We start from the raw sequence: 14,412 nt of genomic DNA, 5'->3' as shown, positions 1-14,412 counted from the left end.
GCATACTTGCAGTAGCCAGTGCCGAGCAATTTCTGTCAACGTTATATCGCAGCCGCCGTATGACAGACTGACGTCAGTCGAATTCACAGAAGCCAGGACCTACCACAAAATCCCAATCGGCTGCTGCTGCTGATCCCTGATGTATCAGTTGATCGAGTGCATCTCGAGCGTTGCGCAGGTGAATTGCGGCATCTCGCACTACATCATCTGTCTTGGTGGAGTCAGAGAGGCCGACTGAATCAACGTACCTGGCGACAGTCCAGGGCATGCTGGTCTCGTATCCATGCCTGATATTCTGGGACGAGACCGCTCCTCACTTTGGAGCCATTCGGCAGGTACAGGCTTTTCTGAGCATGCTTATACCGCAGGTCAAAGCGTGCTTTGGAGGGTTTGGGCACAGACGCCAATGGCGTCGCTGTCAGCAGCTAATTGTCAGCTCAAGTTTAAGTGTTTCGAACTCACTAACTGCATCGCAGCCCCTATACTTGCCCATGTTTTTGCCCAGAATGTTCGCCACGTTTTTGAAGGGCAAGTGGCAACCCTGTTGGATGCCACTGAAGCGATCCACCACCACGATTCTCGCTCATCACCCGGGATGACCAGTCCCATATCGAAAGCGGCAAGAGCAGATTCCAATAGACAGTCAAAGCGGAGCGCATGGAGAACTTGGCAGATAGGTTGCAAATCGGTATGTGTCGAGAAGTATTGTCCCATCGCGGCTCGCTCACGCCATGTCGCTGACATCGATAGCAAGGCTCGTCTTTGGCGAGGTCTATTCAAGATGCTTGCGGTCACAGTCGAGAGCAGGAACTGTACCATCGTTAGCCCACTGATAGGATTGAATATACCCACTCCTTGTATTAGAGCTCTCCATAAAGTGATCTGTCTAGCCACTCCGGCCTCAACTGTTTCGTCCACGGTTTGTGCCGCAACAAGGCCACATTCTTCGTACGTGAGCTGTTCAGTAAAGTTATCGATCCTCGGATCTGCTTGCAATTTCCCTTCACAGACAGCTAGGAATTTCGTCTGCGGGTGAGCGAAAATAAAAGGTCGTCACCCACCTTGATAATGGATCTCAAGATTGGTAGTCTGTCTCCTGAGGTCCAACCTTCACCTTTGAGATAGCACTGTTGTCAACACTCCTCTGATGGGTGACACTCACCTCCCACTCTGTGAAGCTTCCGGATCTCTGTAAATGTTCCAACTTTATAAGATCTCGCACGAGCGTCTTAACGGTCTTCCATCCCTCTCGAGGACTGAGTGATTGGTAGGTAGGAAGCGGCATGCTCTGTCGGAGATAGGCCGGCATCTCTGGATCAAAGCAGGCCGCTGCTGTATCGGTCCGCTCGGGCGGTAAATCGATACTGTCTGCAACCATTCGCATGACAAGTATATTCGTACGCTGATCCGAAAACGGCTGCGATAAAGACTCTAGATATCGGATGAAATTCTGCTGATCAGTCGAGGACACAGTGTAGCTTACTCACCCGGCGGAAAACGAGCCGATGGATTAATTGCTCTCGCCAATCACCATTTACTTCCATGCGGTTAGTCATTGGTCCACCTCGTCGGACTTACTTTGGCATTCATCACTCTCCAGCCAGCCGAGCGCATCGTCGGCCAAGTAGACTATGTCGACAACTGGATCACTCATGCGTACCGCAACACCGTAATGATCCAGCCAGCAGTCTTCGCCGTCATGCACGTGACCTTTTGCGAGTTCGGTATATACGAGATCAATTGTCTTGCAGTAGAGCAGTACATATGCTCGGAGCACGAGGCGTATCAAGAGGGTATTACCATCCGTGTTGGAGAGATCGGAAGTGCCAACAAGCAGATGAGGATTATGATAGTGGAGGCTGGTGTACACCGACTGACAGAGAGTAGCCCCTCCATACCACGCCACCTGAATGCATATCAGCTACCATCATCCTCAGCTTGACTGCCTCACCTCCAAGGCAAGCATCTCATCCATGACCCAGCAGATATCCTGAGGTAACATATGCGCTGCTGGATCGAACACGAATCGTGAGGAAGAGGCTTTATGTACGCCAGTGTCCATTTTGGGATCCATGAGCTGCTATGGCATGAGCTGTACTCATTGTGAAAGTATGCCTACTCACTTGCAACGCGTTCATAGCATCTAGCATAGTGAGGTCTCCCGGTTTGATCATCTCACCAGAAGGTAAAGCTGTTCCAACAGAACAGTCAGTTAGTCACGGGGGCAGCCGGCTGAAGAAGCCATGAGGATGACAAAGCAATGGTTGCACTGACCAGCACATGACTGTTTGAACCATTGAGTGATGTCCTGCATCTTGACAACGTTGTGGGCTGGGACTGTGCGATTGACGAGAGAGAAAGGGAGCTGTCTGTTCGTCAACAAGGACAAAGTAAGCTGACTGAAACGATGGTGGTGGAGTCTTGAAAGTGGAGGTTTTCCCATATGTTGTGTTCCCACATGGAAGACAGGTCACGTGATTTCCTGTTTTCTGTTTTTGGGATAAAATGTGATTAATTGCAGAGTCGAGGACTAGGAAATAAAAACACGAGAACGCTTGCTGCTGCTGCTGCTGCTGCTGCTTGCTATACTCTGTCACTCTCTCTCTCTCACTCTTTCACTCGCTCACTCCTCCTTCTTCTCTCTCACTCGCTCTTCTGCGACTCTGACGTTCCTGTCATCCATAGAGCTTCATACTCACGTATCATCTGGAAAACGAATCGACTCACCCTAACGACCCTACGCACAAGCACTTCCATTCAAAGGAAAAAGAAAGAGAAAAAGAAAACCCATTGAACCCGCGTTTCAGAAAACCAAAAGTCAACCAGTCAAACAAGATGGAGAACCAGGCTACTTTCAAGATGGTCTTGTGTGGTGATGGTGGTACAGTGAGTAGTCGTCCTTCTTGCCTGGTCGTTCGATATATCTCCTCAGTCACTGTGGCTCGCAGCTGACCTTGCTCTTTGCCACTAGGGTATGTGTTTGTATCCCACTGAATCTCGAGCCTCATGTTGACACTTAAGTCTCACCCTGTCGTCGTCGTTCACTCCCACAGGAAAGGTCGGTTATACGTTTCTTTGGCGGTCCTTCCCGATGAAAGCTGACAACTTCTCATCTGTAGACCACATTCGTTAAGCGACACTTGACCGGTAAGTCGCTGCGACCCCTCCGAAAACGGCGGACGCGTAAACTGACTTTCACCATTCAGGCGAGTTCGAGAAGAAGTACATCGGTACGCATGTCATTCGTTGCTCGAGCTTGAAAGCTTGTTTGTTCGCCTTCTGACCAGGTCTTTAGCTACTCTCGGTGTCGAGGTCCACCCTCTCACTTTCCACACCAACTTTGGAACCATTTGCTTCAACGTTTGGGATACCGCTGGTCAGGAGAAGTTCGGTGGTCTACGAGACGGGTACTACATTCAAGGCCAATGTGGTATCATCATGTTCGATGTCACCTCCCGTATCACTTACAAGAACGTCCCCAACTGGCACCGAGACCTGGAGAGAGTTTGCGAGAACATTCCAATCGTCCTCTGCGGCAACAAGGTCGACGTCAAGGTTCGTACATACACCAAACATATGTGAGGGCTCGATCCTGATGTCCCAATTTTATAGGAGAGGAAAGTAAAGACCGGTAACGTCACATTCCACCGAAAGAGTAGGTGTCAGCCAGTGCCTCCCATGCACGAGAATACGCCACTCTCTATCAGCGTCTTGTGATCGATCTATGGCAATTTCCACAACTGATCGCTCGCTTATCAGAGAACCTTCAATACTTCGAGATCTCGGCCAAGTCTAACGTGAGCCGGACGCTGTTAGCGTAGGACAATCGCGAAGCTGACTAAATGCGTTGTAGTACAACTTCGAGAAGCCTTTCCTTTGGCTAGCCCGAAAGCTTGTTGGGTAGGTGTTCAAACATCCGACAAAAAGCTCGTCAGGATCGCTGACTGACTGTCGATGTTAAGCAATCAAACCCTCGAGTTCGTTGCCGCCCCCGCTCTTGCACCTCCCGAGGTCCAGGTCGACCAAGCTCTCATTGCCAAATACGAGGAGGAGCTCAAGGCTGCCGCCAACGCTCCTCTGCCCGATGAGGTATGTCTCCCTCGCAATTGCTGTTAATCACGTGAAACTGACAAGCCATGTAGGACGACGCCGATCTTTAATGGCACCAAGTGGTGTGTGAACCGCACCTGGAGAGTGGGATGTAAGGGAGGGATGGTCATGTTTAGGTAGAGACATGTACATGATTGCCAGCATATCTCCACGCAGGCCATCTATCCCACCATACATCGATCTACGATCATAGTCGGCTGGGAATCTGGGATGTGCAAAATAAAACTACTTATCAAGTCACGTCAAGCGCGGCTTATTTTGATGCTGACAATCAAGGGTCTCTGGCTGGTCGATTGACATGACACCGTCCTGTGATTATGTTCCACTTCGAGATTTCGGTCGAAAATGGCTCTCTTTCTCACTCGATCATGACCTGACGTTGCAGGTACGCGTATCACTTTGTCATTGATGTGATCTAGCAGGCCTTGTGAAGACTGTCAGCTCCAGGATCTGTTTCAGATCGTCTCGTGGTTCCTTTGTCAACGCCGAACCAGCCTCTGGAAGCCAGATAAAGAGTCGAACCAGAGCCAGACCTCTAGATGAAGTAGACGTCACTCTTTCTCTTTGTTGTCTTTTCTTGACACAAATTGACAACATGAAGTTTCCCGTCACGCACTTTGTTCTCGGTTCCTCTTCAACCACTGTGGCTGCCCATAATCACCAGGCTGCATGCACCGGTCCAGGTCGGCGTAATGACCTCACAATCATAGCAAGATCATCCTCGGTCCCTTGCTTAAGGCTCGAATCGAGTATTTGAGGGAGAAATGGGGTGATCCGAGCATAGCCATTGGGTTGGTCGCTTCACCTGAGTTTGCGGCTGCAATCAGTGGCGCAGAGAAGAAAGGTGACTGGGTCAAAAAGATAGCAGCCTTTGGGATTGCTGACCGTCATGAGAATCCCGTAATGCCAGATGAGAGTAGACAAGAATCGTGTCAAGTTCCTTGTTATCCTTGTTACCCTTGTTATACTTCATATTGTGCTGTCCCGTTGTGTGATAGGGCTCATTGACTGAAGCCACATTGACCGACATGACACCTTATCAACATGGTGTCGGAAGCGATACATAATCTTCTCTTCACACCGTCTATATTTAGCTAAGATAATGAAGGGCAAATCTAGAAGGGCTTGACACAGCTCTAGATAATCTGAGGTACCACAGTGATATCGTTGGACAAAGAGCAAGGTACTGGATATGACTTTTAATTGAGAAATTGCTAAGGAAAGACTAGAACAACAAGAACTGAGTTGATGTATATATATCTCTGTTGAGATAATGATTGCATGCTCAGAAAAAAGAAAAGAAGAAGAAGAGAAAGTTAGATCTGTGGATAGCTAAGTACGGTACCGCAGTAGCGCTGAGTAGGTGTCGGAGCTGTTACATAAGCGACTGATCATTTAATTCCAACACTTCCCCTTGATCAGATTGCCGCTGAATATCAAGCAAGCTACAAAGTTAAGAGAAAGTATGGGAGGGCAAGGACTTTGTAAGGAGGTCTGCTAAGTTATCTGCAGAGGGGACATGTGAGAGGGAGATTGAATTATCTTGAACCTTTTCTCTTACAAAATGATGACGCATGGCTATGTGCTTGGATAGTTCGTGATTGACTAGATTCTTCGCAAGTGCAATCAATCCGGCATTGTCATTGAGTAAAGGAAGAGGATCTTGACCAAGTCCAAGTTGTAGATTGTCCAAAAGGTGTCAAAGCCAGGTTGCTTGACGTGCCGCATCAGCTGATGTGTCACGATTGCATACCAGTAAGGCCAACTTCTGACAAAGTTCCCAGGAGTTTGACAAACAATTGAACGAAACGGCATTCATTGGAGAAAGAACCGAAACGTCGACAAGCTTATCAATCCTATTCACCACATACGGTAAATATACAAATTGTTCAGCCACTCGAGGTTTCTTTCTACATCCGGCGAAAAGATCGCTACACATGCAAGGTTTGGCGAACTTGTGCGAAGAAAAGGATATATACATGAACGTAGCAAAAGGAGAAAGGAGTTCCCCGTCGATTCTAGATTTTTGTCCTACTGTAGTACCTTTGAATATTATCATCTTTGAATAACCTCGATACATCGACCAACATTTACTTGGCTGTTCTCCACAGAGAACCCTCAAGTTAGAAACACGATTTAGCCCAAGTCTCACCAACATCGCGTATCTTGTTCCAAGTCGGGAGCACCTCAACGATAGTAGACTTTCCCTTGTTTGCCTTGTAAGCTGAAACGACGGACATCCCCGTTGGTCGGTGTAGCCCCATGACATGATGCCATGTATTTTGCCTCTGTAGTTGGTTGCCTTCTAGACTTCCAGGCTACTATTCCGCCATAAACCTTAAATATATATCCAGTGGTTGATCTTTGGTATCTAAGTCACCACCCCAGTCTGCATCCACATAGCCAACTGCTATTTGCTTGCTGGTAATGCCTTGAAGTTGCTGGGCAGAGGATTCTTTACAATTTGACATATCAAATCAATACAGTATGGCGTCCATGTAGTGTTCCTGGGAGATATAGAGCTTGTTCTGATCTCGTTTGCGGTGGATGTTGAAGCCAAGGAAGTAACCAGCTGGTCCAGAATCAGAACACTCAAATTTTGCATTGAGCACCCTTTTGAAGTCGTCCAAGGCAGATCGAGAGTTGCAAGCAAGGAGTTGATTGTCCACATGTACCGAGAGCATGAGTACTTCCCCCTCACGCCGTTGGACATAGAAGCAGGGATCTGCTTGAGTAGGTTCCAACCCTTGTGATTTAAGCCAGAGATCAAGTGCTTTATCAAAGCAGCGGGGAGATTGTTTTAGACCGTTCAGTGACTTGCGAAGTAGTAATACCTTGTTTGCCGGTATATCACTGCCTTCTGGCGCTTCCAGGTATATCGTTTCTTCTAGATCCCCATTGAGGAAAGCTGCTTTGATGTTGACTTGATCACATTCAATGTTGTAGTAACTGACTAGTGCCAGAAACACTCGAATTGAATCCTTATGAGCTACCGCCACAAATAGCTCATTAAAGTCAACACCCTCAATTTGAGAAAAGCCTTTGGCAACCCATCGTGCTTTGGACGCTGCTGCCCTGCCGGTTTCGCCATCGATTTTCCGTGTGTAAACCCATCTTGCTTTGAGTATTCGATTTGCCAAACGTCGATCCACAAATTTCCAGACGACTATTTTCTTGTGTTCAGAGTCATATACTTAGTAAGCAGCCATGCTGCTGTCGTATGCGTAGCCCACAAACCTGCCTTCCCTATATATGACTTCCAATTTGTGGGGATTCATGTGATCTCTGAAAAGTACTTTCCTTCCAAATGCATGCAGCCGGTCCATTTTGAGTTTCTTGCCATACCATAATTCAAACAAACACAGTTTGTGTGTACCAATGGGTGCACAATGGCAAGAGAATGCCATGTACATTGCTGCTTCCGCCCAGGAGGTTGCTGGCAGCCCAGTTTGTTGTAGTACCGTCCATATACCATTGAGAATAGTAAGATGAACACGCTCACCTCGATCATTTTTAGCATGTGAGCCAGGTGGGACCGTAAAGTGTTCGATGCCTTGTTCTTGCATGAATCTGCTTGCTTGTCCGGAGAAACTTTGTACTTGATTTGATTTTCTGCTAAAGTAATAAAGCTTTTTAGTGCTTGTAGGGCGTCTGATTTGCAATTTAACAGTGTAAGGTGGATGCGCCGCGTGTAATCATCATAGATGGTGAGGAAATAGCGAGCACCACCTCTAGAAGTTACTGTGGCCGGTCCCCAGATGTCGATCTGCAGTAGCTCCAGCGGTCTTGAGACATGTCAATCATCGAGAGGCGATGTTACGACCCGTCCGCCCCCCCGGTGTGTAACTAGGAAGGATCACGGGCTATCTATGAGGACTACTCTGGTATCACTGAAAGGTGTCTTCCTTGCAAGAGGTATGACGACCGTTGATACATTTGGCAAACTTGGGATGAAGCCAAGGATATATACATGAACATAGTAGAAGGAGAAAAGATTTCCCCATCAATTCTAGATTTTTGTCCTACCATAGTACCTTGATATCATCATCCTGAATAACCTTGATACATCGACCAACACGTACTTGGCTGTTCTCATCAGTGAACCCTCAAGTTACAACACGATTTAGCCCAAGTCTCGCCTCAGGAGCACATCAACGACAGTAGGCCTTTCCTTATTTGTCTTGTGAACCTTGCATGCATAATGACATATTGGCCGGATGTAGAAAGAAACCTTGAGTGGCTGAACAATTAGTGTATTTACCATATGTGGTGATATAGGGTTGATAAGTTTGCCGACGTTTTGGTTCCTCCTCCAATGAATGCCGTTCTGTCCAAATGTTTGTCAAACTTCTGGGAATTTTGTTGGGAGTTGACTTTAGTGGTATACAATCGTGACACTCTAGCACTCTGAAGGACGACAACGACTCAATCATGCTCAATGCGCCCTACCAGAACGGCCAATCCTGCATTATAGGGAAGACCAGTCGGCTAAAATCGCCTGTTACGACCCTGCACAAACACCTATCAGTCTATTAGAACGGTTGAGTTTGGTTCATTTCACAATCTCTAATCTATTTCATTTTTGGGTCATAACTACTGGTCGGATTTCTAGCGCTGATATCTCGAGCTACATCTCCAACCTGATATTTCGTACGATATTTTACCGCTACTTTTCAGGTCGTAATTTCAGCGCTGAAAACTCGATTTGTTCCCTGAATCCTCTTTGAATCTTTGTACTTAAAGCAGTCCTCCTGGGCAGCTTGAAGACGATCTCCCCAAGGATTAAAATATCTGCATACCTAACCAAAACACTCTCCCTCCACAAGATATTCTTGTTGGTTGGTGTAGCTCCGTGACACAGAGATGTGAGAGAAGGACCTTTGCAAAGAAGCAGGCGTTTTTCCAACCGCCACAAGGTTCCTTGGTACTCAGCTGAAGGCAAGACGAGTTTGCTAATGCTCTTGGAGCGCAGTGCCTCGCCACTGGGGCACAGATTCTTTCACCACTTCAATTCTTCCGGAATTGATAGCAGTACCGGTCCGTAGACAGGATTCAGAGCGGTAGAGATGCAGGGGATTGCGTGATTATGATGCCGAACTACTAACCGCAGTAGTTGTAACAGTTTTGAAGTTGATTTGGAGCGAAAACTGATTTGGCTAACTGACTGAGCAACTAGTGATTCCACAAGTGTTGTGCAGTGCGGAGCATGCGTTTTTGGTAGTAGCGGTGCCGATGTATCGTCGTTAAACGCCCAGGCTCATAACCTGTTGAGATAATGACTGCATGCTCAAGGAGAAGAAAAGAGTATTGAGAGAAAGAGAGAAAAGCTAGTTGACCGCGGAACGATGCAACAGTGTTTGCGCTTCCTCCAGGAGTTAGGAAAGCGACTGATCATTGAATTCCGACAGATCTGTCGGTATTCGGTAATGTTACGAGTCGTACTGGAATGTGATTATGACATTCAGCCGCTGAAGATTCGGGGAGGTCTGTGTGCCTTTCGACAAAGTTTGTTAAGATTTGGTTGGTTTGCGTCTTAATCGAGGGCGAGGCTATGATCTTGTACCAGAAGTCCCACTACTCTTGTGACAAGCCAGAGGCACATCCTTATCATAGGGCAAACTTTGATCCTAACCCCCAGCTCCCCCCGCAATTCGTGACACTCACATCGCACAAAATGATATGAGATCCATTTCTTACCAAGTGAGTAGGTCTTCTGCTGCGATCCGGGGCAGGGAAGACACTTTGTGGAGAAGACCAAATTACTGACATTCGTTGTAACATCTACAGATCGGTTGATTCTACTCACAATTCGGGAATTGGTACTGGATCCTACTTAGCATACTGCAAATTGTGGTTTAGATATGAACAATCAATGACACGGATGATCAGAGCTCCAAAACAGTTGACCCTAAACGGGACATTTTGGAATGGTCTTGCTCATGAACGTTGAAAATTCATGCTTCACTGCGTAACGTACATGTCATGTCAAGAAGACTCCATGTGGGTTCTCAGTACAAACAGCCTATCATAGAGAGTCTGGTTTGCATCAGCGAACTGCACAAGTTCACGCTACTCACATCCAGGTTGTGCTGAATACTGGCATGTCGATTTTCCAGGTCTGAGAACGGCGTTACGCCGATTCGAGAGATATGACGAGCTTGTATGTGCGATGCATCCATAGCGGCAACCGTATGCGCCACATACCTGGACGAAAGATGCTCCTGTGACGTGAAACCGATCGCCCGGCTCGCATCTCTTGTATGGGGAGCGGGAGTTGGGGAAGCGTCAACAAGGCGACGGGGCCATGGCGATCGGTCGAATGAGCTTTGACTGCCACCCGATATACGTTTTCTTGCGCTCATTTGAACACAATGAATCAACTCCTCAAATGCCTGTCTTTCGGACAAGAGTCGAGGTCGATCATGTGACCTGGTAAGAGCGTGCTCATCTTTGGATGAAGGCCTTTGTCCTTTTTCGAGAGCACTACTGGAGTAACAGGATCGAGCAGGGGTGACGAAGTGCTCATTTTGGGTTGGCAACAGTCGGTTTGAGGTCACTTGAGTTGAGGATTGATTGAATGAGAAAAAGTCTGGATCGGGGTCCCACGACCATCCGAGCCATCGAGTGAGCACTTCCGCGTTGTCCGATCCGACTGTAGCTGTTTCATTAGAAGGAGTAGTGATGTCTGTCGACCTTGAGGCGTCAAAGAAATGATTGAAGGTGAATTCGTCGACGTCTGATGTTCCATATTCTCCGAAGGACAACGAATGTAGATCAATGGCTTTCGGGAACGAGACCGGCTGTGTCGAAATTTCAGGCCGTAGACATCCGAGATTCTTCGCCTCACCATCTTCATATCTGGTAAAGAATGAGTTCTTCATAATAGTTGAGCCACTGGCGAACCTTTCGTTGTGCAGGCTCAGAAGGCTGCAACAGTCAGTAGGAAATTCCGGAGATACCACCCACCCTTGGAGCAAGCGGTGCAATGCCGGTGACGTCGAGTCAGGCAATTGCAAGTGACCCTGCAAACGTATTTTAGCCACCAAAACGTTACAAAGCCATAAAACATACTTGGTAATGTATGAGTAGTTGGTATGTCCGTTCAATCGACTCTGTCCAGAACGGTGCGCGCCCGGTGAACATTTCGTAAAGAGTAGCACCTAAACTCCACCAATCCACTGTTGAATCGTAGCCTCGCTCCTCCTTCAACCGATGGACGGTATCGTGTTCATCCGTCCGATTCTGTGCCGCTTCGACGACGAGCTCCTCTGCAATGAGGAGAATTTCAGGTGCTATGTAGTCGGGAGTTCCGACTGGTACCGCACAAAGGGGTTTGGGCACGAAAGAACGATCCGTGGAAAACAAAGGGACATGAAGTTGAGCAGCGGATCCGAAATCGGTGAGAAGAAGACGGCCGTTCACATCAACAAGAAAGTTGTGTGGCTTAATATCGCTGAGAAATCTCAGCAGGGTAATATTCGACTTGCGTGAGAACGACCTACCGATGTACGAAACCACGGGCGTGGACCCACTCAATCGCTGTGACCATCTGAGAGGCCCACCATCGAAGCTCGTTTTCCGTCATGATTCCAGGTACGTTATCGACCGCAGTCGTTGAGCACATGCAATCCCACAAGGATCCACAAGCTGCGTAGGTCGTTACCATGGATAACGTGTCCTCCGACTGAAAAGCAGCCACCAGCTTAGGAATGGGCGAAGGTTCGTCGGACGAATGAGATAACATGTGGATATGCCGTTCTATAGCCAGAGAAAGTTGCTGCAGTACTCTCTTCGTCAGCCTCGGCATTCGGTACCGTGATGTCACTCACGGGGCCGGCTCGAATCGCTGCTGCTTTCGACATTGTTTTCATCGCATAGACTCGCCCGTTCAACCGACATCTGACCGCGTCGATCTTTGAGCGAGTATTTCTCAGCACAGTGTCCTCCTTCGTCAACATGAACCTGTGAGGTCAAGATAAACTCACCACTCCGTATTGACCGTCGCCGAGACGGCCTATGGTCTCAAAGTCTGACTTCTGCAACCGTAAATCGTCGAGTCGATGGAAGACTGCAGTCGGGTGAGCGACTGGGGAGCAAGCAGTCCACACTACTCACTGTCGTCATCCTCCTTTTGTTTTCCCTTCCTGCTCCATCCTCGTAGTAACAACGCGTCCAGCGCAACTGACCTGACCTCATCTAGAAGGGCGATGTCGAATGATTGAGGAGCCCTCAACGGAACACGAAAGGAGCCTTTCAGAGCAGGAACGGAACACTCTTTAAGCAAGTCAGTAAGCAGCTGGTGACGGTGAGGGTACGACAGCTCCGATGACATGGGGACCGTTGAGATGTATGTCGAGGTGAAGAGAGAGCAGGAGCGCAAGACAATGAAGGGAAAAGGCAAAGAGAGACGCGTCGCGGAAAATCAATCAATCAGTGAGTGACGTTGACGAGACACATCCAAAGCGCAAACAGCATTATCGTGTTTCCTCTTCCTCTCTCCTTCCCTAACCATCATCGGTGGACAGTAATTCCTGATCATCATGCACGAGAAGGATCTGCAGGCCATGAAGGTCTCACAGCTCAAAATCAAATGCAAGGAGGTGAGCCGACTTCCGGGGCCTCAACAGTACGACTTGCCTATCTTGTTTCTCCTACTAGTTGAAGGTGCCCAATTTCTCAAAACTCACCAAAGCTGAACTCGTCCAGCGAATACTCGACACTGAAACACACAGCAACAGAACTCAGCATGCGGTGCAGTATGATAAGAAGAGTTCACCGTCTACAGTCAGCCATCCAAAAGATGAGTCGAAGAAACTCCAGGCATGCCAGCCGGATCGACGCCAGATCGGAGGCGACACAACGATTTCACCAGATACGATTGTTGCAGAGGAGGCGGGTGAGACTCATGGGGCAACGCCACAAGCAGGCGATATTGCTCGTTACAGACAAATGTCCTCGACAACTCTTCCTGGCGTGCTATCTACAAAAATGACCTCCAAGATGACGACTTCGACGGCGCACGCTGACGGACCGACAACCGCTTCTGCTCTGTTGAAGACAAAGGGAGCTTCGTTCAAGGCTCCTACGCCCAAATTGCTGCCTCAGCAGTCGCCGTTGAAAAGCTTGACTGACTCTCGGCCTCAAGAATATACCCATACTCTCAATTCAGCATTGGACCGCGTCGCTTACATACGTTCACATTTCATCAGTCGCTTACTACATACGCTCAACAGACATCGGTCCATGTCACCTCCACCATCAAGTGCCCCCAAGGCCGAGAATGATTGTGCATATGGCACCACCAAGGAGCTGTCCTTTCAGGGATTCGAATCCGGTATCTATCATACGGGTTCTGCCGACGATTTCTGTGTAGCCCTGCGCTTCTGGATCAGCCGGCTGCATGTCCTCATGCAACTAGGTTGTGGAGAAGCGTGGAGTACATTTGGTGGTGGACTGGGCCTTCTGACCCCTGACCTCGCAAAATGGCCCGTCGTCGCGGGCTGCAAGAGGATATCTCGAGACTTCTGGTTGATCCAGACGAATGAGTCTCTGACATGCAAGAGCGGCATGATAAGTTTCATAGTTTTCGGTTTGACCGGCGAGGTGCTTGCGACCAGTACTGATCATCGGCGTGAGAACTCGATTGAAGGATGCCCAGTCCGAAATGATTGGTATAACTTTATCGTAGATTCGCCAATGGAAGCTTCGATCGCCGACGGACTCCTCAACCGGATCAAGACTAAAAACGTTGAGGAGTTTCCGGGAGGAATATCCAGAGCTTGGAGGAGAAGAAGATCGGATTCTGGTACCGGTGACGAAAGATTATTGATCGCGCAACGTGTCGCTGTGGCAAGTTGTGCACTGAACAGGTGAGCATGTGGTTGTGGACGGCGCTCATTGTTGCAGCGTGAGCGGCATGAAAAGATCAGCCATTCAGATGGACGCAGAATGGTTGGGCTATTATCAAGCGACCATTACAAAGCAAGCCCGTGCAGTCGAAATGTACCTTCCAGAGTAAGTTGCGCTCTCCTAGAGCCAACTGACACGTAGATCAATTCAAGTAATGTCGATTCATGTACCACCGCCACCATTCCATTCTGCACTCGCGATCGTCCACCGCAGCTCAGGTCAATCCGACTACGTGCTAAAAGACACTGGACAGGTCATCGGTGAAGAGCACGAAGGCGTGGTACCGCTGTGGCAGGGACTGTTAGGTTGCAGCGATAAAGGAGTCAATGATGTAAAACAGTCGGAAGAATTCTGGGTTGGGTGGGAAGACAGGACTTGGGGGTGAACACATCA

General features: G+C 48.4%; 4 protein-coding genes across 4 annotated transcripts; 2 read left to right on the top strand and 2 right to left on the bottom strand.

Annotated features, from left to right (window-relative positions):
- Positions 1-73: 73 nt before the first annotated feature.
- IAR55_005007 (uncharacterized protein) lies at positions 74-2,314 on the bottom strand (the record flags this gene model as incomplete). The annotated part of the gene is made up of 9 exons (XM_066948101.1): positions 74-136; positions 249-356; positions 463-810; positions 853-1,026; positions 1,163-1,368; positions 1,579-1,906; positions 1,952-2,077; positions 2,124-2,191; positions 2,275-2,314. The coding sequence occupies 9 exons, from the start codon at positions 2,312-2,314 to the stop codon at positions 74-76; spliced, it is 1,461 nt and encodes a 486-aa protein (XP_066801560.1).
- A 521-nt stretch (positions 2,315-2,835) lies between these two features.
- Positions 2,836-4,160, top strand: IAR55_005006 (GTP-binding nuclear protein spi1; the record flags this gene model as incomplete). Its single annotated transcript, XM_066948100.1, has 9 exons — positions 2,836-2,886; positions 3,120-3,147; positions 3,207-3,230; positions 3,296-3,555; positions 3,613-3,655; positions 3,760-3,797; positions 3,854-3,900; positions 3,963-4,089; positions 4,143-4,160. 9 exons carry the CDS (start codon positions 2,836-2,838, stop codon positions 4,158-4,160), a joined length of 636 nt encoding a protein of 211 aa, XP_066801559.1.
- A 5,930-nt stretch (positions 4,161-10,090) lies between these two features.
- IAR55_005005 (uncharacterized protein) lies at positions 10,091-12,442 on the bottom strand (the record flags this gene model as incomplete). The annotated part of the gene is made up of 8 exons (XM_066948099.1): positions 10,091-10,132; positions 10,188-10,968; positions 11,077-11,132; positions 11,182-11,563; positions 11,613-11,887; positions 11,940-12,023; positions 12,096-12,178; positions 12,226-12,442. 8 exons carry the CDS (start codon positions 12,440-12,442, stop codon positions 10,091-10,093), a joined length of 1,920 nt encoding a protein of 639 aa, XP_066801558.1.
- A 208-nt stretch (positions 12,443-12,650) lies between these two features.
- IAR55_005004 (uncharacterized protein) lies at positions 12,651-14,404 on the top strand (the record flags this gene model as incomplete). The annotated part of the gene is made up of 4 exons (XM_066948098.1): positions 12,651-12,710; positions 12,769-13,979; positions 14,172-14,279; positions 14,332-14,404. The coding sequence occupies 4 exons, from the start codon at positions 12,651-12,653 to the stop codon at positions 14,402-14,404; spliced, it is 1,452 nt and encodes a 483-aa protein (XP_066801557.1).
- Between the last annotated feature and the right edge of the window lie 8 nt (positions 14,405-14,412).

This window comes from Kwoniella newhampshirensis, chromosome 9 (genome assembly GCF_039105145.1).
Source record: "Kwoniella newhampshirensis strain CBS 13917 chromosome 9, whole genome shotgun sequence".
Classification (NCBI taxonomy): Eukaryota; Fungi; Basidiomycota; class Tremellomycetes; order Tremellales; family Cryptococcaceae; genus Kwoniella; species Kwoniella newhampshirensis.
Note: the sequence above shows the minus strand (reverse complement) of the source record. Positions and strands in the feature narration are given on the sequence as shown.